Source organism: Dryobates pubescens, chromosome Z, assembly GCF_014839835.1.
Source record: "Dryobates pubescens isolate bDryPub1 chromosome Z, bDryPub1.pri, whole genome shotgun sequence".
In the NCBI taxonomy this organism is placed as follows: Eukaryota; Metazoa; Chordata; class Aves; order Piciformes; family Picidae; genus Dryobates; species Dryobates pubescens.
This window is the reverse complement of record NC_071657.1, coordinates 126,928,031-126,953,490: the sequence shown is the minus strand read 5'-3', so window position 1 is coordinate 126,953,490 and position 25,460 is coordinate 126,928,031. Positions and strand designations below refer to the sequence as shown.

The window sequence follows — 25,460 nt, the reverse complement described above, 5'->3', positions numbered from 1 at the left end:
TTGTCTATGGCAGTGGGTAGGAAAACTCCAGTACATCAAACCTGGCTATCTGTACTTCAGTCTGTCTAGCATGTTCCTGCCCACCCAGACTTAAATGAGTACTGATTGTGTCAGCTCTTTAGGTAGCCAGAAAGAAAATCCCCTCAGATTATGAATACTAAGAGACAGGAGCTAGATGGTTTACTTGCTCATTTAAGAAAAATGAACAGAAATACCTCAAAGCATAATGAAATTAAGAGATATACTGCTATAAAGACTTAGTGATGAGTGTAAAGTGAGAGCTCTCCATACTGTAATAAAACCCATTTGCTACAATGGCAAGAGAGCAATGAGTTCTTATCACTGTATTTCTTAACAGCAGACTATCCATAAGCTGTAGCCATCACAAAGAAGCACCTTTTTATTTGACCTCAACACAGTGCATTGGTTGATTCAGAGCCTCATACTCTGAGATTTAGAACCAGGTAATACTGGCACACTCAGAAGTCACTCCATTTTCCTAGGAACGATTTTCACACATATCCTTAAAGTTATAAGCAAATCTGCCCCTAGGAGTGGTGTGATTTCTAATGTCTTTCTCCGGCTACACTATGGAGGCATGGAAATTGACAATACTGGAAGCAACAGCATTTGAAGAAATTAAGTTTGCACATAGTTCTGAAGGAAGTAGATTCATTTTTACTCTACATGGAAGAAAGTTCATCTTGCTGGTGGATTAACTCTCTACTACTCTAATTATCTTATGAAGATATGGTTGTTTTTGAAAAGCATGCTGATGAAGGAAAAGAGTAATATAAGATGAAGCTTTGGAAACCATCAGTATAGAGATGTACAGGGAATGCAGCTCCACAGCAAGAAAATTAAGTTGTACTATTGTTCAGTAAAAAGGTTTTCACTCTTCAGATCTTGGAAATGTGTTTAGTATTTGAAATGTCACCTCCAGACAGATACACATTGCAGTAAAAAAAATCTCTATGTAAAAATGTGTGCGTTTCCATTGTCAGGTGGACAATTATACTCAAACCTGGAACAGGCCTTCCTGGCAACATCACAACAGGAAAAAAAGCTTGCACACCATTATAGAACCATGAACACAATTAACTGAGGATTCCATAGAGACTATAACCACAGCATTTAATAAGAAAGTGAATAGAGCATTGTTAAAACAATAAAGAAGTAAATGTAAGAAGAAATGAAAATAAAGACACTGAAAATTAAAATGAGACACAGAAGTCACATAGGAAATGCTGTACCAAAGTCTATTAAAAATATTTCCTTTCTTTAAATGACTTCTATTATTCAGCTAAAAGAATCTTATTAAAATTTGGGAAAACACAATATGCTCTCTCTACCAAAACAATCACAGCCTTAACTAGGTACAAAACAGTGTATGCTGGAAAACAATTAATTCAAGTATAGGAAAGCCAAAAAGCAGTGTTACACACTGCCAGTGTGTACTAGCCTTGTTTCTTGTAAGATCCCACTTCTGTACTCTGACAGACTGGTGGGAATGATGTGATGTGACCTCAGGTAGTTAGGGCACCCTTGCTATGGTGACAAATATTGTAGTCTCATATCACTCTGATCTTTCCAGTCTAACCATGGGGTTTCATTGAAAGCACACATCCACAGCCTTAGCTACATATCCTCCTTACCATATTGTGTCAGTAGTAGTACTCCTGGGGACACATTAACTGAATCAAGGAACTGGTCTGTCTTTTCAGGACATCTACCTATCAAGGAAAACTTCATTTTTCCTCATACGTTTTCAGGCAAATTCATCCTCTACAAACATTAACACTAAGGAGGAACCAAGCACATGGGGCCCATGGCAGGCTTTAGGCTCAAATGATTGGAAGTAATTGTGATACTACTATATCTTAAGCTGCCACTCTGGCTGGAGCTCTAGTACACCTCTCCCCTTGGAAAAGCTCTTCTCCAAGAGTTGCTTCATTTTTTTTATAACCTCAGTTCTCCCAAACGCTTGTAATAGAGGAATTAGAGCTCACCTCTAGGAACCTGGAAGGCACCTCCTGTCTCATATTTCTGGTTTCACAGGAAGTCTTTTCCCTGTCTCTTTCAGCCTCCTTGCTACAAGAAAGATAAACTGCAGCTTCTCTGCTTCCCAGGCTGCTGCAATTCTCACAGCTAGACCCAGCTCATTAGCTGGGGACGTGTCTCCATAGTGACTTCTTTGCCAGACTAGCTTTACACAGCATGGCTCACATACTACAGTTACAGTGGTAGTTCACATTTCCCAAATAGGACACTAAATGCCTCACTTTTTAAAACTAGGGATCTGACAAAGCGCAGGCACCCGAATCTATCAACACAGTTGACTTCAGAAATTCCTGAGCTGCGGTGCCCTGGAGGCTGGGAAGGTGAACCAGGGAAGGATTATCATACATTTGCCTTGCTCTTTCATTCTTGCCTGGTTCACTAGTTGGTATGTCCTGTTAAAGCATTTATGATGTTCACAGGTTGAAGAGGGATTCGTGAAAGCCCTGCTGCTTCTCAGGAATCTGTAGGAATCCTCAGCACCAAGACATCACATCAGCCAATAAGCAACCCTACGGTGGGGGGCACTTGTCCCTTTCTGCCACGAAGATGACAGCAGGTGCAAGGCCGTCTATGAGCGGCCGCAGGTCGCACCACACACCTTGGGATGGCAGGGAACTGAAGCGACAGAACACAATACAGGGCTGCACCTCGCCCCCGTTTTAAAGGACCCAGAGGAGCCGTCCGGAGTGGCCGAAGCGGGGAGCTGGCCCAGGGGGGGGCGCCGTGCCGGGCGGGCCCAAGGGTGCGGCGTGTCTCAGCGGGGGCTTTGCTATAGGGGGCAGCAACGCGACAGCCGCTCTCGGGGCCCGGCGGCTGGCCCGGGCTGGCGGGGCCCGGAAGGCGCCGCGCTCCCTCCCGGCCGCTGAGTGGCGGCGGCGCGTCACGTGTGCGCGGCCGGGCCGGGCCGGGTTGGGAGGCGGCAGACGGCACTGCCCCGGGCGCGGCGCGGCGACATGTCCCACCAGACCGGTATCCAAGGTACCTGCGCGGCTCTCCCCCGCGGGCGCTGACTGCCACGTCCGCGCCGCGGTGTCCACCTGTCACCCTCATGACAGCCGGGCCCCTTCCCTCCTCTGCTCCTGCCAGCTGAGCAGAAGGCGATCAGGCGGAGCGCCTTTCCCCGCGGGTCGGGTGGGTGTGCGGCGCGGGGGGAGGTGTCCGTTGCGGCGGCTTAACGGGCTCTTGCCGGTGGAATTTCCCCCGCTGCCGCACTCTTTGTTCGCTGCTGGAGGAGCCCGTCCTTTCCGCCACGGGATAGAGAGGGAGGCGAACCGAGTGGGGGAAACTGCTACTGGCTCCAGCTTCTAGCGGCCGCAGCGCTAGGTCGAACCCAGAGCTTCGTTCCCAGTCAGACGAAGACTTACCAGGGTTTATCAGCCCTCCTAACTGCGCCTGTCCGCCTTAGAGCGGTCGGGAATCCGCCTGTTAAAAAAACCAACTATTCACTGCAGAATCCCGTGAATGGCAAGGAGGGCCGCCCCTTGGCTCAGGTAACTTCCCTGAGCGCAAGTTGCCCTGCTGTGTCGGGTTGAGCGGTGAGGAGAGAGCCGGCGCCTGGGGCTCTGGGGGCTGTCCGGACACCTCCCGCCCCTCCCGGCTTCTGGAGAAGCTGTCGCCTGCTCGGGGTCACCGCAGCCGTTTTGGGATAGGTTGGACAACACGAGAAATGCTGAGTGTCGCTGCCGCATCTGATGTAGCAGGAACCCTAAGGAGAATCAGGACCCCGGGAGTGGAGGAGCCGACTAAAAAGCCCATCACTGGAGGCCACAAGGGGGAAAAGTATTGGGAAACAGTATTTCCCCCCTGTTTCCAGGCCTCGGAGGGTGCGAGGAGCAGTTAGATAGCTTATTGTTTCCTAGTACTGTTGTGTCCCCCTAAACAACAGTATTGCTAAGTAGGGGATTATACTGCAGGATTAGGGGCGAGGGGGGGTGGTGGTCGGGTTTTACTGTCTCGGGTTCAGCGATCTGCTTGTTTGGCGACTAGTACTGTGCACTTTGCCTGCTCTCCCGTGTTTATTACTGAAGGTGACTTCTGTCCCAGCCACAGCAGCTCCTCCCTGATCTTCTATTCCCATTTTAGTCTGTTGGCGGTATTTGGTCTGCACCTTTTTGCATCTATTCGGTTCCCTGCACGCCAGTCTTTGTTGCTTTTTGCTGCTTCTTACATTCTTCAATCTTATTCAGGCTAGAGGGGCTTCTGTGATAGCTTTTTTCCCAGGCTGGAGAAAACTGTCAGAGTGGCTCTTCATTCCCTTGTTCTCTTTCCTAGCAATGGTGGAGGGACAAGCAGAATATCGTGTTGTTTACCACAAGCAACAAGAATGGCTAAGCCTCTTCTGCTGCTCTCCTTCATGTCTTTGAGACAATCTTTTGTCCTCTGAGGAGAGCTGTAGAGAACTCGGCAGCTTTCCTGCACAGATCCTGCCTTGGCAGGCACTAATCAGGGGTCCTGAGCTGCAGCAAAGCATCCGTTTCTGCAATTTGGACGAGGAATAGTGCTTGTTGTGCCATTGCTGGCTCTAGCTACAAACAGGCTACTGTCACTCATAAACAATTGCAAGATTTGGCAGCATGGGCTGCTCTTTTCTAGAAACAGAAACGAAGTCATGGGGACAGTGACATGTACCAGGCAGTTGCTAAAAGGACTGGACTTTCAAACAGGCCAGTGCAGATAAATTGTATAAGAAGTCACAGAATGCACTGAGCTGTGGGGGAATACAGTAGTATGTCTTTACAGTCTTCTAAATAATTAAAAAATAATATTCCCTGTTCTATACAGAAAGAGTGATTGCCCATTGGAATGGGCTGCCTGGGGAGGTGGTGGAGTCGCCCTCACTGGAGGTTTTTAGGAGAAGACTTGACGGGGTGCTTGGTGCCGTGGGTTAGTTGTTTGGGCGGTGTTGGATTGGTTGATGGGTTGGACGCGATGATCTTGAAGGTCTCTTCCAACCTGGTTTATTCTATGTATGTATGTATGTATATTTGTTTAATAAACTCGTTTTTAAATTCTGTCTATGCTGTGCAGAAAGTTTAAGCAGAAAATAGTGTCACTCTAATGTGAATTTTAAAACTTTATAAGCAAAAAAAAAAAGCATAGATTACTCGATAGTGAGATGGTTTCTCAAACATCTTGTCTCAAAATGTTTCTTCAGAAGCTGTCACAGTTCTGGTATTGGCACAATGGTTCCTGTATTTTGGTCTCATTTTGATCTGTAGGGTTGAAATGAGAATAAGGAACAGAAAAGATAATAGAGAAGAATAGGACAATGAAAAGTCCTGGGGGAATTGACAGGTCTAAGAAGTGGCACAGTGTTTGCATGCTGAACAGAATGGTGAAGACTGGCACAGACAGTTAGAGAAGCTGATAGCAAATTACACTGGAGGTCTGCACTAGTTAGTGGGAAGATGCTAACTAGGATAAAGCTCGGGGTTGGAGTGATAATGCAGTTCAGTTTGTTCTGCACCCCTTTCCCCTCCCATGCCACTTTAGAATTTCAGAATGGGCCTGGGCATCACTTCTATGGGCATAAATTTAAAATGTTTTGAATATGGACAGTCATGTTGTTGGTTACCATCTGCCCATCTGTTCAGTTGGCCTTAACCTGACTATAAATAATCCATTTTGCTTCCTAGTTTGACATTTGTTTTGCTATGCTGTATTCTGTGGGGTTACTTAAAGGACCATCCTGAAATAACTGTTCTTCAATGAATGTTGTACAACCCCCTGTCTATGGTATAATTAAACTTACTTGCACTCATGTCATTTAGCAGAGCAGTTGAGATAAGAATGATCTTCACGTGATGCCAGCACAGTTCTTAAGTGTGCCTAGGGAAGTAAGTCCATCACGGTTGCAGTTTAGCATCAATGTGAATTACAGACATTTTAAAGCATATCAAGTTATTTCTTTGTAAATTCATTATGAAGCTCTCCTGTGGGGGTAGGTTGGGATTTGAACAATGTCATCAAGATACATAGAAGGAGATAAGTCTCAGTACATACAAGGCTCTATGTCCAGATGGAGATTGGTGACAAGTGGTGTCCCTCAGGTGTCTGTACTGGGACCAGGGCTGTTTAGTATCGGGACCAGGGCTGTTTAGTATCTTCATCAATGACTCAGCAAGATGGAGTGCACCCTCAGCAACTTTACAGATGACACCAAGCTGAGTGGTGCAGCTGACACACCTGAGGAATGATAGTGTATCCAGAAGGACCTGAACAAGCTTGAGAAGTGGGCCTGTGCATACAAGACCAAATGCAAGGTCCTGCACCTAGGTCGAGGCAAATCTCAGTATCGATATAGGCAGGGTGATAAATCATAGAATCATTAGGGTTGGAAGGGACCTCAAGGATCATCTAGTCCAACCCCCCTGCCATGGGCAGGGACTCCTCACACTAGATCAGGTTGCTCAGTGCCACATCCAGCCTGGCCTTAAAAACCTCCAGGGATGGGGGCTTCCACCACCTCCCTGGGCAACCTGTTCCAGTGTCTCACTCTCATGGTGAAGAACTTCTTCCTAACATCCAATCTGAATCTACCCATTTCTAGTTTTTTTCCATTCCCCCTAGTCCTATTACTACCTGACATCCTAAAATGTCCCTCACCTGCTTATTGCAGGCCCCCTTTAGATACTGGAAAGCCTCAATAAGGTCTCACAGCCTTCTCTTTTCCAGACTGAATAGCCCCAACTCTCTGAGTCTGTCCTCATAGGAGAGGTGCTCCAGCCCTCTAATCATCCTTGTGGCCCTTTTCTCTGGACACATTCCAGCACCTCCAGATCCTTCTGTAATAGAGGCTCCAGAACTGGATGCAGTACTCCAGGTGGGGTCTCACCAGAGCGGAGTAGAATGGGAGAATCGCCTCCCTTGACCTGCTGGCTATACTTCTCTTGATGCAGTCCAGGATATGATTGGCTTTCTGGGCTGCAAGTGCACTCTGGTGGCTCATGTTGAGCTTCTTATCCATCAGCACCTCCAAGTTGTTTTCTTCAGGGCTGCTCTCAAGCCGGTTGCTACCCAGCCTATGTTGGTGCTTGGGGTTGCCCCGACCCAGATGCAGGACCTTGCATTTGATCTTGTTGAACCTCATGAGGTTGTCATGGATCCACTTCTCCAGCCTGTCAGTCTGTGTGGATGGCATCCCTTCCCTCCAGTGTGTCTGCTGCACCACACAGCTTGGTGTCGTCAGCAAACCTGCTGAGGCTGCACTCAATGCCACTGTCCACATCATCAGCAATGATGGTTAAACAAGACTGGTCCCAGTACTGATCCCTGAGGGACTCCACTTGTTACTGGCCTCCACTTAGACATGGACCCATTGACAGCCACCCTTCAGGTGCAGCCATCAAGCCAGTTCTGTATCCACTGAATGGTCCAGCCATCAAATCCATACTGCACCAGCTTGGAGACCAGGATGTGGTGCGGGACGGTGTCGAAGGCTTTGCTCAGGATAAAGGAATTAGAAAAGCCCTGCAGAGAAGGACTTGGGGTTAATGGTGCATGAAAAGCTGGACATGAGCTGGCAAGAAGGCAGCCCAGGCAGTCATCTGTGTCCTGGGCTGCCTCAAAAGCATAGCCAGAAGGCTAGGGAGGTGGTTCTGCCTCCCTACTCCACTCTGGTAAGATCCTACCTACAGTATCTCATCAAGTTCTGGAATGTTCAGTACAAGAAAGTCATGAACCTGTTGGAGCAGATCTGGATATTGGCCACAAAAAAATGAAGGGATGAGAAAGCACCCCTCCCATGAGGACAGGCTGAGAGAGTTGGGGTTGTTCAGCATGGAGAAGGCTCAAGGGAGACTTTACTGCAGCATTTCCATACGTAAAAGGGTCCTATAAAGAAGAACAGAACAAACCTTTTAGTAGGTCCTGCAGTGGTAGGTCAAGGGGTCATGGTTTTAAATTAAAGGAAGGGCATGTTTAGGCTAGATAACAAGGGAGACATTTTTTTGCTGTGAGAGTGATGAAACACTGAAACATTGCCCAGGGAGCTGGTAGATGCCCCATCCTTGGAAACAATTCAAGGCTGGGTTAAACCTAGTTGAAAATAACCCTGCTGACTGTTGGGGGGGTTTAGACTAGATGACCTTTAAAGGTTACTTCCAACTCAAACTACTCTGTGCTTCTCCTTCATATCACCTTATAGAATCAAATGTGTGACAGCCCTGAGGGTATTCTTCAGAGCGTTGTCCCCAGGAAAGACTGGCACATTTGCTAGATGTAACATTTTCCTGGCAGGTGTAAAATTTCTCTCTGGAAGTTTTCACTAAACCTGCAGACTTCATAAAGCTGTTGTAATTTGAGGTGCATCATATTTTTATTGTGCTGCTGTGCAAACTCTGAAAGCCGAGAGTGGTGATATGATGTCACCTTTACGCTTCACAATGTTGAAAATCAGACAGTATGCTAGAAAGCAGAGCTATTCTGTAATGTTGCTTGTCATCTTTTTGTGGCACGCCAGTGGCTGCAACAGTGTGCAGTGTGGAGGGAACAGAGTGGCTGGAGAGCAGTCAGGCTGAGAGGGACCTGGGGGTGCTGGTCGACGGTAGACTGAACATGAGCCTGCAGTGTGCCCAGGCAGCTAAGAGGGCCAATGGCATCCTGGCCTGCATCAGGAACAGTGTGGCCAGCAGGAGCAGGGAGGTCATTCTGCCCCTGTACACTGCACTGGTTAGGCCGCACCTCGAGTACTGTGTCCAGTTCTGGGCCCCTCAGTTTAGGAAGGATGTTGACTTGCTGGAACGAGTCCAGAGAAGAGCAACAAAGTTGGTGAGGGGTTTGGAACATAAGCCCTACGAGGAGAGGCTGAGGGAGCTGGGGTTGCTTAGCCTGGAGAAGAGGAGACTCAGGGGTGACCTTATTACTCTCTACAACTACCTGAAGGGAGGTTGTAGACAGACGGATGTTGGTCTCTTCTCCCAGGCAAGCAGTACCAGAACAAGAGGACACAGTCTCAGGCTGCGCCAGGGGAGATTCAGGCTGGATGTTAGAAAAAAGTTCTATACAGAAAGAGTGATTGCCCATTGGAATGGGCTGCCTGGGGAGGTGGTGGAGTCGCCATCACTGGAGGTTTTTAGGAGGAGACTTGACGGGGTACTTGGTGCTGTGGGTTAGTTGCTTGGGCGATGTTGGATTGGTTGATGGGTTGGACGTGATGATCTTGAAGGTCTCTTCCAACCTGGTTTATTCTATGTATTCTATGTATTCTATGTATAACATCACTCCCATATTCCTTTCTCAGTCCACCTTTGTAGTGAAGAGCCAGTTGTACATTTTCCCGGTGTTTTTTCTTACCTTTGTGAATGTTCTTTATCCTGTGGAAGTGAAATGTGTTAATTTGGTTACTTTATTTTCTCTTTTTCAGCTAGTGGAAGTGTTAAAGATACCTTTGTTGGAGCCAGAAATGGACAATACAGGCTTTTAAAAATAGTCATTGACAATGGTTAGTCAAATTTTAACCTTTTTCTCTGATTCTTTTAGGTATTTTCTACTTGTTTTAATGATCTACTCATACACTTGTTTTAAAAAAAATCAAAACTTCACAAACCTTGATGTTACTGAGGTTCTTTCTAGGGTTGAGTGCACTCATGTACAGCACACTGAAATATTTTCTGGCTGGAGATCTATACGTGTACGTACATGTACATACACATACATACTTTAATTGTTAGGTAGCTAAACTACTGTTACCTTCTTTGTGTTTCCATTTCTTAGGAAATCTGACATTGTAATATTGCTTTCCTTACAGAAAGAAGGATGGGCAGGTCACTGTGGTCAAGTTCTTACTAGCACAAGTTAGCAAATACTGGCATACCATTGAATTCCTGGTTTATATTCCCATTAGGCAAGTTAAGACAATATGCTACTTTTAAATATGAAAGAAGCCTTCTGCTACTCAGCAGATAACAGTCAAACTGAGTTTGGCTGATTGGAGATAGTAAGAGATTTGATGCCGGGCAATAGAGTTCCTCCAACTGCATTTTTCTGTTTTGAATCCAAGTGACTACAAAGCCACCTAAAGTTCAGAACTGGCAACAACTTTCCAGATCCTCAGATCTGGGTGTACAGCTTCGGCTGCTTTCCATCTGAACAACCCTTTCCCTGAACTATTTGTGTTCTGTGACTTGCTCTGAAAGTTTTCCCGTGAAGGCATTTATATACTGCTGTAATTTTGTCTAGACTTTTAGAAGTTATGTCCTAGACTCTCAGAAGATGTTTTGTAGGCAAGCCACTACTATGGTCCTCAAACTGTTGTAGGATCTCATATAAACGAGGTATTTCTGTTTTGATTGCAGAGCTAGCACTTACTGGGAAGCTGATAAATGTTTTGAAAGACGCTACACTAATGCTTTGCTTTGGAAGCTGAGATATGTTTTATAAATAAGAGAAAAATCTTGTTGGTGCAGCTGTTCACATAATCTCCCCTGAAGAAATCTATACAGGCTTAAGCCAATTATACATAATAAACAGCTTCAGTCATTTGAAGAGACCATAGTCATGAAGCTGTATTAGAAACAGCTTTATCTACTTACGTAGTCAAGTTGAAGTGATTAGTGCAAGCATATTCATTCCAAACTCTTTGCACCGTTTAACTGAGTTACTGACTCCTTTACAATGAGTACAAACACTAGTATGTTGTAGCAAGAAGATCAGTAATTCTAAAATCTAAAAGCTTGTTCTCATCTTGCTTGTCTTTAAGTATTCTAATTTAAAAGTAAGCTAACTGGTAGGAGACAGTTTTTCTTTTCCTTCTGTGTGCGTTTCGCTAACATCACTAATGTCAGTCTTACCCCTTTAGATCAAGGAGCTTGATGACAGTCAGCACATTACCATGTTAAAATTACTTAGGGTTTGAACATACACAGCTTTTTTAGGAGTTCACCCACTTTCATACTGAATGTTCTGGACTTCCATTCTTGTAGACATGAAATGTCTGATTAACTGTTTATTGTAATTACTAGCTTGGAAAAATAGCATTAACTGTATTGGTGCTAACCTGTAGCTTTGGTTATCAATTCTAGAGCAGCTTGTGGTGGGATCCTCTAGACGGCCAGTTGGATCATGGGAAAAGGATTATGATTCTTTTGTCCTTCCCCTTCTTGAAGACAAGCAACCATGTTATATATTATACAGATTAGATTCTCAGAATGCACAAGGATATGAATGGATCTTCATTGCATGGTCACCTGATCACTCTCCTGTAAGTAACAGTCATCAGAGACTTCATGTTGTTAATGATTTTTCAACAGTACCATTTGGTCTGAATCCTAGATATGAAGGAAAGGGATTTGAGAAGTGAAGCATTCCCCAACCTTCCCCTCACTTTCCCACAGGAAAACATCTTTCCTGAAGCTGATGTCAGTGAGTCTAGATGGAGTGCAGCTGATCCAATTTATTTGTAACCTGACCGGAGGAGACAAGACAGTGTTTTTGCCCTATTTGTCTATCAGTGTCTCATTGGCTGTCAGTGTCTCAGGAAATCTCATGGAAGGATATAGGACAGAAATATCAATGAGTGTCATCATAGACAGAAGGATTATAGTGTGAGCTCAAGCTGTTACTCTGTTTGGCTTACCGGCTGCCCAGCTGACACTTGTGAATCTGTGACCTGCCACAAAATACATTGGTTTTGAGTCAGTAGTTAAAGAACATGGGAGGAAACTTAGATTAGAGTTATGGATTTATTAGAAAAAATAGGATACTGTGTACAGTGTGTTGAGAATGTGAGATAAGGGGGGACAGAGGGTAAAGCTTTGCCAATATTCCTACTACTTTCACTCCCAGTTAGGAAATAGTAAGACATCAAGAGCTGCAATGCACAGAAGAGATTAGGTGGAAAAGGAGAGGAAGGCATGAAGATGGGACTATTGAGAGAGTAAAAAGTAACTGTGTTAGAAAAAAGTTGATAGGGAGCAAGCATCATTAGATCTTCACCCTCCAAAACTGTCATTTTTCAGCTCTGTAGTTGAACCCAAACTACCTGGTGCCACTATGAAATAAAGGATGAGATTTTTTGCAGTATCCATCAATACACAGAGCAGTGGCAAAAGATCTAAGCAGTTGTGGTTTTTCCCATTTAGCATGAGTAAAGATTATGTTGATTTTTTTCCTATGTAAAAAAAAAAAAAGGCTCATACTCTTTATTAAAGTTGCAATTTAGTTTTGGAATGATTTTGATAATAATGCATAGAAGAATGCCCTGAGAATTTAATAGTGTGTGTTAGTATCATCATCATTTTGTGGAGTTTACTCTTTATTAAGAACTACCTCATCAGAATTCAGTTTCAGCACTTAAAATATTTGTTTGAGAAAGATGTCCATTAACAAATGGATGTGGTACACCAAAATAAACCCCAAACAACCAAAGAGTCCAAACCAAAAGAATGTTGTGTTATTATACACTAGTGATGTGGTAAAAGACTTGACGATTGCTGTAATCATATTATCAGTATGCATTGATTAATTTAGTAAAGAACATGCATGGGCTGCAGAGGCTCGATCCAAAAGGCTGTGAGCCCCAAACAGAGCTAATCACACCTCTTATACAGAGCTTAACAATACATATGCATCAGGATTTCTAAGAACTTATTTTACATGGATGAAGTCCTTTCACTTCTGGGTCTTCACTGTCACCTTCTGGTCTCCCAACAACATTGCCGCCTCATCTCCTCCTTCCAGTTGATTCTTCCTGTTGGTTTCCAGCCAGCCTTGAAGCAAGTGAGAATTTTTATCTTTGTCTCTCCATACCCATCAGCTGTGTTTGGCAGCTGCAACTTTATCTGAGCTTAAGGCTGTACCAATACCTATGTTAATTAGAACACTTATTTATGTCTAAAAGTCTATCTCTTGTACTAAAAGTTATCGCTTAAGCCACTGGGAAAAATTTCTAACAGACAGAAATGCTAACAGAAAGAAAAACACTTAGTGAAAAACAATTAATGAAAAACAATTATTGAATCATAGAATGGTCCAGGCTGGAAAGGACCTCCAAAGGTCATCTAGTCCCCACAGTCAGCAGGGACATCCTCAACTAGACCTCGTTTCCCAGGGCCATCAAAAAGCAAGGAATGAGAACACAGAGCACAGAGGTTACAGGAATCTCCTTACTTCATCAGGTTCGTCAAAAAATGTTGTATGCAGCAACCCGAGCAACACTTAAAAAGGAATTTGGAGGTGGTCATATTAAGGATGAAGTATTTGGAACCGTGCAGGTACGTTTTTCTATTGTAAGGTCAGCACTTTGAATGTAGTAGCTGATGTTACTGGTATGAATTCGTGGTGTTTCTACTCTTTTTTGATTAAGGGTAAAAAGAGTTTGTCACAACCCAGCTTCCTGAGCCAACCCTGGGCAGTGGTGAGGATCATCCTAAGATACAGAAATTCCCTCAGAGTAAATTGAGGTGAATTGGCACCAAACAGCTGATCATTTAGGTTTATTTGATCCAGTGTGTCCCGGTTTGAGGCCAGGCAGATCCTCTCTTGCCTCTCACTGGGGCAGAAAAATGAGACTCAAACAAATGGCTTGCAGAAGTGATGGAAAGTTTAAATGGAAAAGCAGTGAGTGTTACACAGAGCTACAAGCACAGTAACAAAAGAAACCCAAAGCATAGAGAGTCCCCTTAGAGCACACCCAAAAGCCTCCCAGCACATTTCCCTTCTCCCCACCTGAGGGTATACCCGAAACCCCCCAGGGCTCTTTCTTCCCCCTCCACTACTAGGCTAGTCTCAAGACTGGCCAGGTCTGAGACTGCCCCCCCTTTCTCCTCCTGGTATTAGGCCTAGCCAGGCCTAAGAGGCCTTAAGATACTCCCCCACCATTACCAGATAGGAAAGCATCTCTCATAGAATACATAGGAGTAGGGAGAGAAGAAAGAGAAAGTGTGAGACCTTGCTGATAGATCTATAGGGAGCAGGACATTATGGGTATGAAATAAGCTATTTCCTGTGTCCACCCACTGGGCTGGACACTCATGACACCAGAGGTGTATCTTGTGTGGCAGCAGCAGGAAGCACTTTGCCTAAACTGCCACACAGTGAAAGCTCTCAGTCACTTGCATCACTTAAGGATGCTTTGGTGGACCAGAGTAGAGGGCAAATGGGTAGAAAAAGGAGAGGGAAAAATAGTGAGAGAGAAAGAGACAAAGATATCACCACCCTTAGTTCCAGTGATGTCTCACGGGCATAGTCCAAGTTCTTGGTGGTGGGTGTACATGTAGCAACATTTCTGTGGTAGGTGCAACATCCCTTTATAGCCTTTTGGTAGTGGTGGATCTCTCTCCAAATCATAAAGAGATGTGCACAGGTGAGGTGTGCAGTGGCTGTTGCCTACTTTTCTGTGGCACCATTGCAGTGGTTTTAAAATGAGGAAAGGGAATTCCTGCTTCCGCAGAAATTCTCGCTTTTCACTGTTAAACCATCTCCAGGCCAGCAGCTCTCTTTGAGAACTATTAAGGGCCATCAAACCATCACCTATCGACTGTTCAGACCAGGTACTGTCACAGCTTTTTTGAAACAAGGCCAGGCCCTGCCCAGACATTGTTTGAGGAGGTAGAAGATAGGGCTCTCACAGAGTTAAAAGCTATATGTATTCCAATGTTTAAATGTTTTTGCTCTCATTTGAACAAGTAACTAAGTGTATTTAAGAACTTCAGCCTAAGAAGGCCTTGCTTCAAATGGTTATGAAACTAAATAATCTGAGAATAATGGGAGCATCTCTCAATCTCACTGCATGGGGGTGAATCCTCTAAAATCTTTAAGACCAACTGCCTTGTCCTTAGGTAGCATTTTTGTCTCACATAGGAAACTACCAATAAGCTACCAGTCTGAGCATTATTTATTAGCATTGTAGCAGTTCTCTGAGGTTTTGTCTTAGAAGGCTGAATAATGTCATGCACACAGTCTTCATTAATGCTACATTTTTAATTAGCAAGGTAATTTGAGACATTGTGGAAATGCTTCCCATGGTAGAATTGGGTGCAAGAGCAGCCCAGTGGAGCCTGCTGTACTGGAAGATGAGCTGAATTTGCAAATGCACCTACACTTGTTCACCTACACCATTCAAATAAAACTACCATAACTGTACAGGAGGTAACTGGGATTTTTATATTCCATAGAACGTCTTTGAAGAAAGCTTATTGCCAAAAAATGATTGATACTGATATTGTGCTTTCAGGATGATGTTTCATTGAATGGATATAAAAAATACTTGATATCACAGTCCTCCCCTGCACCCCTGACTGCAGCAGAAGAGGAACTTCGACAAATTAAGATTAACGAGGTACCAACAATGTCTTCTAGCATGAGTGGGAAACAGGGGTCAGAGTTCCAAACTTATTGCAGGGAAAAAGTCCTTCTAGGGGGTTGAAAGTCTTTATAAGGTGAAAAATAAAGGCAGAACAGAAAATGGACTTTTTAAGAAAGTTGGTGTGGATAAGAATATAAATTTACTTCTCAATGAATTGAGACTGCAAAGCTGAAGTGACATGATCGTGCTGAGTTTGCAAGGCCTACTGTCTTCAGTCTCCCAACTGCAGAACTTAGTTACTGCAACTTTGGCCTTTGACATGCTTTTATTATCTCTGGATGTGCTATATTGTGAAGGGTGACAGAGCATTGGCACAGGCTGCCCAGAGATGTCTCCATCGTGGAGATAATTCAAAAGCTACTTGGACAGAGACCTGACAGAGCAGGAAGGTTGGACAAGATAATCTCTGGAGGTGCTTTCCAACCTCAACCACTCTGTGATTGCTCAGATAACATTTGCTATTGTGGCAGAAGTTATAGAGAAAACACAAAATAGCAACATGTTGCAGTGATTGGCAGGACTATTTCAGCAGCCTATTCCTACAGGAAATGTATTTAGCTTCCAGCACCAGTGCACTTGTCTTTAAGAGAGAGTAAGTGGCTGGAATTCCAATAAAAATGAAATAGAAATCCAAACCAAGCAAATCAGTCTCTTAAAAGGACTAGCTGCTTTTGCTACAAAGACCTTATAGAAAAACTTCTAAAAAATGACTTTAACCAAATAATTTAATGATTGCCATCTAGCTAAGGACTGAAAAGTTTCAGAGGATTGATTTCTCGCATTTTTCCTTCACTTCATCATTGTGTTCAGATACATATTAAAACCAATGATGTGCTGATCTTAATTAGCTCCTTAGGCTTCTATTTTATGGCTGTGGTATGTGTGGTTGTGTGAAATAGGGTTTGGTTCTGCAGTTGAATACCAGCAAACCCTTGTGTTAAATGCAGCTCTGTATATTATGTTTTTACCCCACTTTGCTTTTGCTGCAACTTTGTTATTTTTTTAATCCAATGGTGTCATAATCATCAAACACTGCATTTTATTTGAAATACATGTAAACACCCCACTAATGAATGTAAAACTTCTGTGGTAATGATAATCACTTCTGGTATTAGTATTCTTTCCTATGCACCATGTACCTCATGCTTAACATGCAGGCTTATATGGTATGTGCTGCTGCAAAACCTCAGCAGCAATAGCTGTGCTTTTCAGAGATACTGCTATAGAATAGAATAGAATAGAATAGAATAGAATAGAATAGAATAGAATAGAATAGAATAGAATAGAATAGAATAGAATGAACCAGGTTGGAAAAGACCTTCAAGATCAAGTCCAACCTATCATCCAATACCACCTAATCAACTAAACCATGGCACCAAGTGCCTCATCCAGTCTCTTAAACACCTCCAGTGATGGTGATTCCTCCACCTCCCTGGGCAACCCATTCCAATGGCCAATCACTCTTTCTGTGAAGAACTTCTTCCTAACATCCAGCCTAAACCTCCTCTGGTGCAGCTTGAGGCTATGTCCTCTTGTTCTGGTGCTGGTTGCCTGGGAGAAGAGACCAACCCCCTACCTGGCCATAGCCTCCCTTCAGGTAATTGTATACAGCAATAAGGTCTCCCCTGAGCCTCCTCTTCTCCAGGCTAAGCAACCCGAGCTCCCTCAGCCTCTCCTCATAGGGCTTGTGCTCCAAACCCCTCCCCAGCTTTGTTGCCCTTCTCTGGACACATTCCAGCAAGTCAACATCCTTCCTAACCTGAGGGGCCCAGAACTGGACACAGTGCTCAAGTTGTGGCCTAACCAGTGCAGTGTACCGGTGCAGAATGACTTCTCTGATCCTGCTGGCCACGCTATTCCTGATCCAGGCCAGGATTCCATTGGCCTTCTTGGCCACCTGGGCACACTGCTGGCTCATGTTTAGCCTACTATCAACCACTACCCCCATCTCCCTTTCTGCATGGCTGCTCTCCAGCCACTCTGACCCCAGCCTGTAGCACTGCATGGGGTTGTTGTGGCCAATGTGCAGAATCCAGCACTTAGATGTGTTAAATTTCATGCCCTTTGACTCTGCCCATCTGTCCAGCCTGTCAAGGTCCCTCTGCAGAGCTCTCCTATCCTCTAACAGATCAATACCTGCCCTCAGCTTCGTGTCATCTGCAATTACTGATGATGGAGTCAGTCCCCTCATCCAGATCATCAATAAAGATACTGAACAGGATTGTGCCCAGCACTGATCCCTGGGGGACACCACTAGTGACTGGCTGCCTATCTATCAGTTTATTCTGATACCCCTATAGATTGTGTGAGGAAAGCAGAGAAAAGTAGTTAAGCCATTTCTCAGATTCTCCCTTTGATAAAGCCAACCATATCCCAGAAAGCCAATTTCATCCTGGGCTGTACCAAAAGAATCATGGCCAGCAGATCAAGGGAGGTAATTCTCTTCTACTCACTCTACTCCACTCTGGTGTGGCCCCACCTGGAGTACTGCATCCAGCTCTGGAATCCTCAGTACAGTAAAGATGTGAACCTTTGTACCAGAACCTTTGTATCTTTGTACCAGAATTCAACTTAGAGCTTCTTCACTGACTCTTGGGCCACTTTTCCCTCTGACAGTTCTGTTGGCTCTGCAAAGACAGCTGTTTGAGATATATGAAACTGTTTTCAGGTTAGCAAGCAAACATGCCCTGTAAATTGTAAAATGCAAATCTGCTGTCTATGGGGATGCTGTTTCAGGGTAGTTTATTCTCAGAAGAGCTGCTGCTTACTAGGTGTAGCCCTGTGCAGTGCACTGGTTAGGCCGCACCTTGAGTACTGTGTCCAGTTCTGGGCCCCTCAGGTTAGGAAGGATGTTGACTTGCTGGAACGAGTCCAGAGAAGAGCAACAAAGTTGGTAAGGGGCTTGGAACATAAACCCTACGAGGAGAGGCTGAGGGAGCTGGGGTTGCTTAGCCTGGAGAAGAGGAGACTCAGGGGTGACCTTATTACTCTCTACAACTACCTGAAGGGAGGTTGTAGACAGACAGATGTTGGTCTTTTCTCCCAGGCAGCCAGTACCAGAACAAGAGGACACAGTCTCAGGCTGCGCCAGGGGAGGTTCAGGCTGGATGTTAGGAAAAAGTTCTATACAGAAAGAGTGATTGCACATTGGAATGGGCTGCCTGGGGAGGTGGTGGAGTCGCCATCACTGGAGGTTTTTAGGAGAAGACTTGATGGGGTGCTTGGTGCCGTGGGTTAGTTGTTTGGGTGGTGTTGGATTGGTTGATGGGTTGGACACGATGATCTTGAAGGTCTCTTCCAACCTGGTTTATTCTATGTATTCTATGTATTGTCAGTTAACATAGGAAAGAAAATGAAAGCTGGCAAAGGTTTCCGTTCACATCTCAACTGACTTGTGTTCCAGGTACAGACAGACATCGGTGTGGATACCAAGCATCAAACGTTGCAAGGAGTAGCATTCCCCATTGCTAAAGAAGCTCTTCAAGCTTTGGAGAATTTGAAAAATAAGAAACTCAATTATGTACAGCTGGCAAGTATCAAATACTTTAACTGGTTTTTGATAGTATAAAATCAATTGCCTACACATTAAACAATGTGCATTGGTGCGTTTGGGTTGGAAGGGACCTTAAAGATTATCTAGTTCCAATCATTTTGCCATAAGAAGAGACACTTCCACTAGACAAGTTTGCCCAACCCTTATAAATCACTGAATTCTTAGACTGTTGAATTATTAGATTAATTTTTGCCCCATCCCGTTGTGTTCTCTGGTTTGCTGTCTGTGTATTAACTATGTTTAGGTTTGCTTTGTTAACAGCAAATTGATATGAAAAATGAAATTATTATTTTGGCCAACACACTTCATACTGAAATTAAGGACTTGCCAAAAAGAATTCCAAAGGATGCTGCACGTTACCACTTTTTCCTGTATAAGCATGCACATGAAGGAGATTATTTGGAATCCATAGGTAAGACAAACATTTTCCCAATATGAAATTTAATTGGCTTGCTTCAAGTACTTCAGTGGTTTTGAGGCAGAAAGATGTGTCATAAAAGTAAGGTTTGTTGGCATGAGCATTTCAGAGTCATTTGGTTGTGAAACTGACTTCTTACATTTAGAAGTTAGTGAGAGATCCCTTTGGCTTGTGAACACTCATAGATTGGTCATCATGTGAAAACATCAAAAGTTCTGGCCGTTCTCTCACCCTCCACTTGAAATGAAACACTTGCTGAAGCAAAGATCCAGGCTAGTGTTAAGTGTTTCCCTTTCAGACTGTGTAGTTGATTTGCAATGCCTCTCTGTTATAAATAATTTCTGATACAGCCTTGGATAGAGTGTAGTTATGGTCTGATTTATGGTTTGGGTTTTTGTGTGTGTTTGGGTTTTTTTCCCTGCAGTTTTCATCTACTCCATGCCAGGATATACCTGCAGCATACGAGAACGAATGCTGTACTCCAGCTGCAAAAGTCCACTGTTAGAAATTGTAGAAGGACAGTTGTGGATGCAGATAATTAGAAAGGTAAGTACATTGGGTGTACTGGTACTTTCTGCATCTTCCTGCTCCCTTCTTAGTATCTAGCTACAACAGTCTCTGCTACCACCTTCTCTAAACAACGAAAAGTGTAACTACTAAAGGTTGTCATGAAGAAGAAATACTTGGTGATAAAGCTTCAGATCATGGAAGCTTTTCACCAGTTCATAATTTTAACACTTTGATGCTTTAATGACCACATCCTTGTACATCACTGAGAGCGCTTTGAAGGATTACTTAGAACTAACACAATTTCTTACTACAACACCTTTCACATTGCTGTCATTGAACACTAAATTCCTTTAAAGCTAAGGTTATTAAAGAATTTTCAAAATTATATTAAGCTGCAGTTCTAAAATAACAGTTTTAAGTTCCAGGAGTTCTTGATGAGGCAAACAGGGATTTTCAAGTAAGCTGAACTTTCCATATTGTATGGATTTCACTACTGTGGAGTAAGTCACTTCTCATCTCCAGAGCAGAGACCATACGAATGGTCCATTTGTGGAATATGTGACCAGCTGGGGTTGCTTAGCCTGGAGAAAAGGAGGCTCAGGGGTGACCTTATTGCTCTCTACAACTACCTGAAGGGTGGTTTTAGACAGGCAGAGGTTGGTCTCTTCTCCCAGGCAGCCAGCACCAGAACAAGAGGACACAATCTCAGGCTGCACCAGGGGAGGTTTAGGCTGGATGTCAGGAAGAAGTTCTATACAGAGAGAGTGATTGCCCATTGGAATGGGCTGCCCAAGGAGGTGGTGGAGTCACCATCTCTGGAAGTGTTTAAGAAGAGACTGGATGGAGCACTTGGTGCCATGGTTTAGTTGATTAAATAGTGTTGGGTGATAGGTTGGACTCGATGATCTCAAAGGTCTTTTCCAATCTGGTCTATTCTATTTCTATTCTATTCTATTCTATTCTAACTCTATTCTATTCTAAACACTTGTGCTGTGAGTTTAGAAGAACTTTGAGGCTTGATTTCTGTGAGAATGTTGTCCAAAAACCAGCAGAGATAATGCTGACCATTTTTTACCGAGACAGCATGAATTAAGTGGATTATTACTGTGTGGTTTTATATGTAATTATTTCTCAGAAATTTCCTTCTTACAACAAAATAAGTGCACTGTGTAGCTCCTAAAATTCTCAGAGGCGTATTTTTGAAGCGTGTACTTGTCACAGCAATACCATAGCTGGCAAGTCCATGAAGTGCTATGGTCAGCAGCCTGGAAGTGTTGAATGCTCAACAGAGCAGAGTGAAAGCATTTCCATGAGCTCTGAATTCCTGCAATTTAAAAGAGTGGTGTTTACCTTGAGGAGAGTATTTTCTTTCCATTCAGGTTTATATACTTCAAAAATTACAAAATCCCAAACTATCCCTCCTTTTTTTGTACATTAAACTTACCTTGGCTTTCCCCTGGCTTTTGAATGCTTGCTGAGTTGCAGAAGCCAGCTAAGCAGATGGATTGTTTGTAATCCTTCCCTTCTGTCTCAAGAGACAACAATATGTGTGCACACTGCTTTTATAACTAGTATTTAAAGGATGTTTTAGTGGGGAAAAAAATTTCAAATGTGAGATGACATTGGGACAATTGAAAGTTTTATATATTAGAAGGGAGAGTGAAGCAAGGGAATTGTAGTTGTGAAATATCCACATGCTGCATTCTTACATTAAGGAAGCTACTTTACCTATATGTAAATAAGCACTTGTGCCCACACAGAATGTGGCCTCCTAGTTAGTATTAATGTGTACAGTGTGCTATAGAATAGAATAGAATAGAACAGAATAGAACAGAACAGAATAGAATAGAATAGAATAGAATAGAATAGAATAGAATAGAATAGAATAGAATAGAATAGAATAGAATTAACCAGGTTGGAAGAGACCGAGTCCAACCTATCACCCAACACTATCTAATCAATTAACCCATGGCACCAAGCACCCCATCAAGTCTCTTCCTAAACACCTCCAGTGATGGTGACTCCACCACCTCCCTGGGCAGCACATTCCAATGGCCAATGGTCTCTTTCTCTGAAGAACTTCTTCCTAATATCCAGCCTAAACTTCCCCTGGTGCAGCTTGAGACTGTGTCCTCTTGTTCTGGTGCTGGTTGCCTGGGAGAAGAGACCAGCCCCCACCTGTCTACAACCTCCTTTCAGGTAGCTGTAGAGAGCAATAAGGTCTCCCCTGAGCCTCCTCTTCTCCAGGCTAAGCAACCCCAGCTCCCACAGCCTCTCCTCATAGGGCTTGTGCTCCAAACCCCTCCCCAGCTTTGTTGCTCTTCTCTGGTCATGTTCCAGCAACTCAACATCTTTCCTAACCTGAGGGGCCCAGAACTGGACACAGTACTCAAGGTGTGGCCTAACCAGTGCTGAGTACAGGGGGAGAATGACAGAAGTTTCTTGGCATAGGGATTGTGTAGTTGTGATTACATGTCGGGAAAAGTACTTTCAGTCAAATCACACTTCATACTGGCAACAGCACGGTGGATTCTCAGAAAAACTGTCCAGGATTTCTTGGGGAATTAGGCAGAAGTTGGAGAACATTCATGCTAGATTGACTGTTATTGCACATATGGATTTAATATTGAGGTAGAGGTTTAATACAGGATTTAGAGCTTCAGCAAAACTTTGAAATGTTTTTAATTATGTTTATAAGGTGAATATGATAAATACTGTTTTGGTTTGTTGTTTTTTTCCCCAGATTGAAATAGATAATGGTGATGAGTTAACTGCTGACTTTCTTTATGAAGAGGTTCACCCGAAACAACATGCTCACAAACAAAGTTTTGCTAAACCTAAAGGTCCTGCAGGGAAGAGGGGAATACGAAGATTGATCAGAGGTCCAGCAGAGACTGAAACACCCAGTGATTAGAAACTGTTCTTTGCATTTGTTTTAAAACATATTACAGTAAGAAATGAAATTCTGGCTTTTGATAGATGAACTGAAATCATTCCATTCATAGATGCTAGGGGGGAAAAAAAGGCTCTTTCTACTCTTCTCTTCTGACCTCAACACTTTTTATATTGCTACATGATTATATTTGTTGGCCATGTTTTATGACATGTGGAAGAACTAATTATTGTAAAGCTAGAAAGTGAAAACTAAGCTAGTACCCCTTTAGTTGAAATTGGGAGCCATTATTTAACAGCTGTACTTGTGATCATAAACTTTGCAGACTTAAGACTATTAAGCTCATGTATTCTGTGGGTGAGTTGCAGCTACATACCTAGATAACAACCCTGTACTGAGAGTAGCCTGTTGAAACCTGTAAGACTTTTCCATGTGAGAAGAGTTGAAGGACTTGTCCCAGACTAGAAGGTTTCCTTCTGTATTGACATGATACATTGTTGGGTTTTTTTGTTGTTTGGTTTGGTTTGGTTTGATTTGATGGAGGGTTTTTCTTGTAATAGAAAAGATAAACTAACATCAGTTACCCATCAATCAGTGTAAGTGTTCATGAATAGTTGCATATTTTCCCATACAAAAACTTGGTCATTTCAAATTTATAACTGATTTAGTGTAATTGTATTTTAAAGAAATCCAACATAAAACCTCTACAGCTTTTCCAGATTTTAATACCACTCATAAGCCTTGCATATTAAGTACTAAACCACCAAGTAAAAGGTGATTAAAAGTACGTGAGTTAGGACGCTCAGTAGATTACAGAGCTGCTTTCAAAGCAAATACGCTTAAAGTTTCCACTAAATAACTGATCATCTGTGCGCTCAGATCTAGTCTTGTAAGCTCAGTGAAAGTTGAAAGAGACTTTTTTCGTCCTGGTGAGTTATTCTTGAGATCCTAGCGTGCTTGCAGTTTCAGTCTTAACTTTCAAGCTGTTCTGAAAATTACTTTTCCTAAATGATTGAACTTCAATAGAAAATTAAATCCCTAACAAAATCCAGCTAGGTCTCGAATGTCTGCTGGCAGCACCTGGTTAGGACGTTATTTATTTCCCCCCCCCTTATTTTTCTCTTGTTTGCAAATCAAGTATTGGATGACCTTAAGTATTTCTAATTCCCCAGTGTGGACTTCCTTTTTGGTGTCATCTGTGTGAGCTTTGTGGGGTTTGAATTCATGTTTTTCTTTGTTAAAGCTACATGCGAGTTGCGATTTCACTGCATAGTAGAGGTGCTGGCTGTACACAGTACGTAGTTGAATCATGTGTTTACCCGGTGGAAGACAGACTTTAACCTAGTTTTTTAGGGAAATAATGCTTTGATGCCACTACTTCCTGATAAAATGTATCTTACATATTGTTCTGAGATGCTAGCTTGTTACTGACATCTGAGATTGCACTACATAATGTGAAGATTGCAATAGCTGTTGGTTGTACTGTGGGTTTTTTATATGCAGTAGAAATTTGACACCTCACCAATTTTCATTTCATCTTACACGCTACATCAAGCCAATTCTATAGTTCATTATCCTCAGCTAGTCTCCTGCTTGCCCTTAGCTACTGGGTCCTTTTTTTGCCTCTAGGGCAAGGAGCTGGTCTTTGAAGTGTTTCTTCTGTGTACTGCCTGTCAGGCCTGTGTCATTGAACGTGTGCAGCTCACTGTACACTGTAATTAAATGTGGGTTTAGTTGAACTCTGAATCTTTTTAGCACACCCAAATCACTTTTGTTTTTTTTAAGAAAACTTTTGAGTATAGCAGTCACAAATTACTGCCCAGCAAGAGTGCTCATATATTTTTACACATATGAGCCAGAAAAAAAGTTCTTCACCTTTTTACTACCAAATGTTTTAAATAATTAACAGTTTGACCTGATGGTTATGTGTATGTGATGTTTTGTTTGGGTTCTTTACCTAATCCTGCCCAAGGTAGACAAGGTTAGGAAGTACAAAGCTTAATCTGGAAGATACAAGAGCTGGTTGAGTGACAATGTGAGAGTATTTGGAATGAGGCACTTTTGAGTTCAGCCCAGACCAGTTCTCTTACTTGAAAATGTTCTGTGTGGGTGTAAAAACCCCTGACCAGCTGACATAAAGTCATGTCCTGAGCATATTTCTCACCATCACCTTTCCTGTGAGGTCTTGCACTGCCTCTCCAGGCCTCTTGCAGCTATTCCCCTAACAAAGCAATAAAATGCATCTGATCCTTAGTGAGATCTGTCACACTTACATCTGCATGGTTGCCTCACACAACACTACTACTGTTAAGGAATGTTCAGAACCACCACAAAATGAGGGCATTAATGAAAGTTATAACTTGTCTCTGGTCACTTCATAGTTGAAAGTGTCCATTCAAATTGTTGTTTGCCTTCATAAAGCTCAAAAGCAGTGCAGCTGCTTGCAGTAACTCACAAGCTATCAAACAGTTAATTAAAAGGTAATTATTTTTTGAAATGCTTAAAATCTTTATGATGCAAGGTAGGGAGATTTTGATCTTTTAAAACACTCCTATCAGGTTGGCAAAACTAATCAAGGTAATAATTGCTCTATTATTTGGATAAACACATTGATAAAGAACTTTTGATTTACGGTGTCTGTGTATTTAATGCAAACCACCTTCAACTCCTACATGTAACTGTTTACCATATCTATTTTGTAATTTACTTTATAAATAAAGAT

At 43.1% G+C, this 25,460-nt stretch overlaps 1 protein-coding gene across 1 annotated transcript; it reads left to right on the top strand.

Annotated features, from left to right (window-relative positions):
• Positions 1–2,915: 2,915 nt before the first annotated feature.
• TWF1 (twinfilin actin binding protein 1) lies at positions 2,916–23,568 on the top strand. Its single transcript, XM_054178052.1, has 9 exons — positions 2,916–3,039; positions 9,425–9,502; positions 11,082–11,260; positions 13,176–13,271; positions 15,233–15,337; positions 18,768–18,893; positions 19,179–19,329; positions 19,760–19,881; positions 22,589–23,568. Exons 1-9 carry the CDS (start codon positions 3,015–3,017, stop codon positions 22,757–22,759), a joined length of 1,053 nt encoding a protein of 350 aa, XP_054034027.1. The 5' UTR covers positions 2,916–3,014; the 3' UTR covers positions 22,760–23,568.
• The last annotated feature ends 1,892 nt before the right edge of the window (positions 23,569–25,460 follow it).

Bases quoted from the DNA above. Each gene is read 5' to 3' on its own strand.
- TWF1 (XM_054178052.1), top strand. From the start codon at position 3,015: ATGTCCCACCAGACCGGTATCCAAG. The intron at 3,040-9,424 runs GTACCTGCGCGG...TCTCTTTTTCAG, and splicing joins CCACCAGACCGGTATCCAAG to CTAGTGGAAGTGTTAAAGAT. The intron at 13,272-15,232 runs GTACGTTTTTCT...TTGTGCTTTCAG, and splicing joins AAGTATTTGGAACCGTGCAG to GATGATGTTTCATTGAATGG.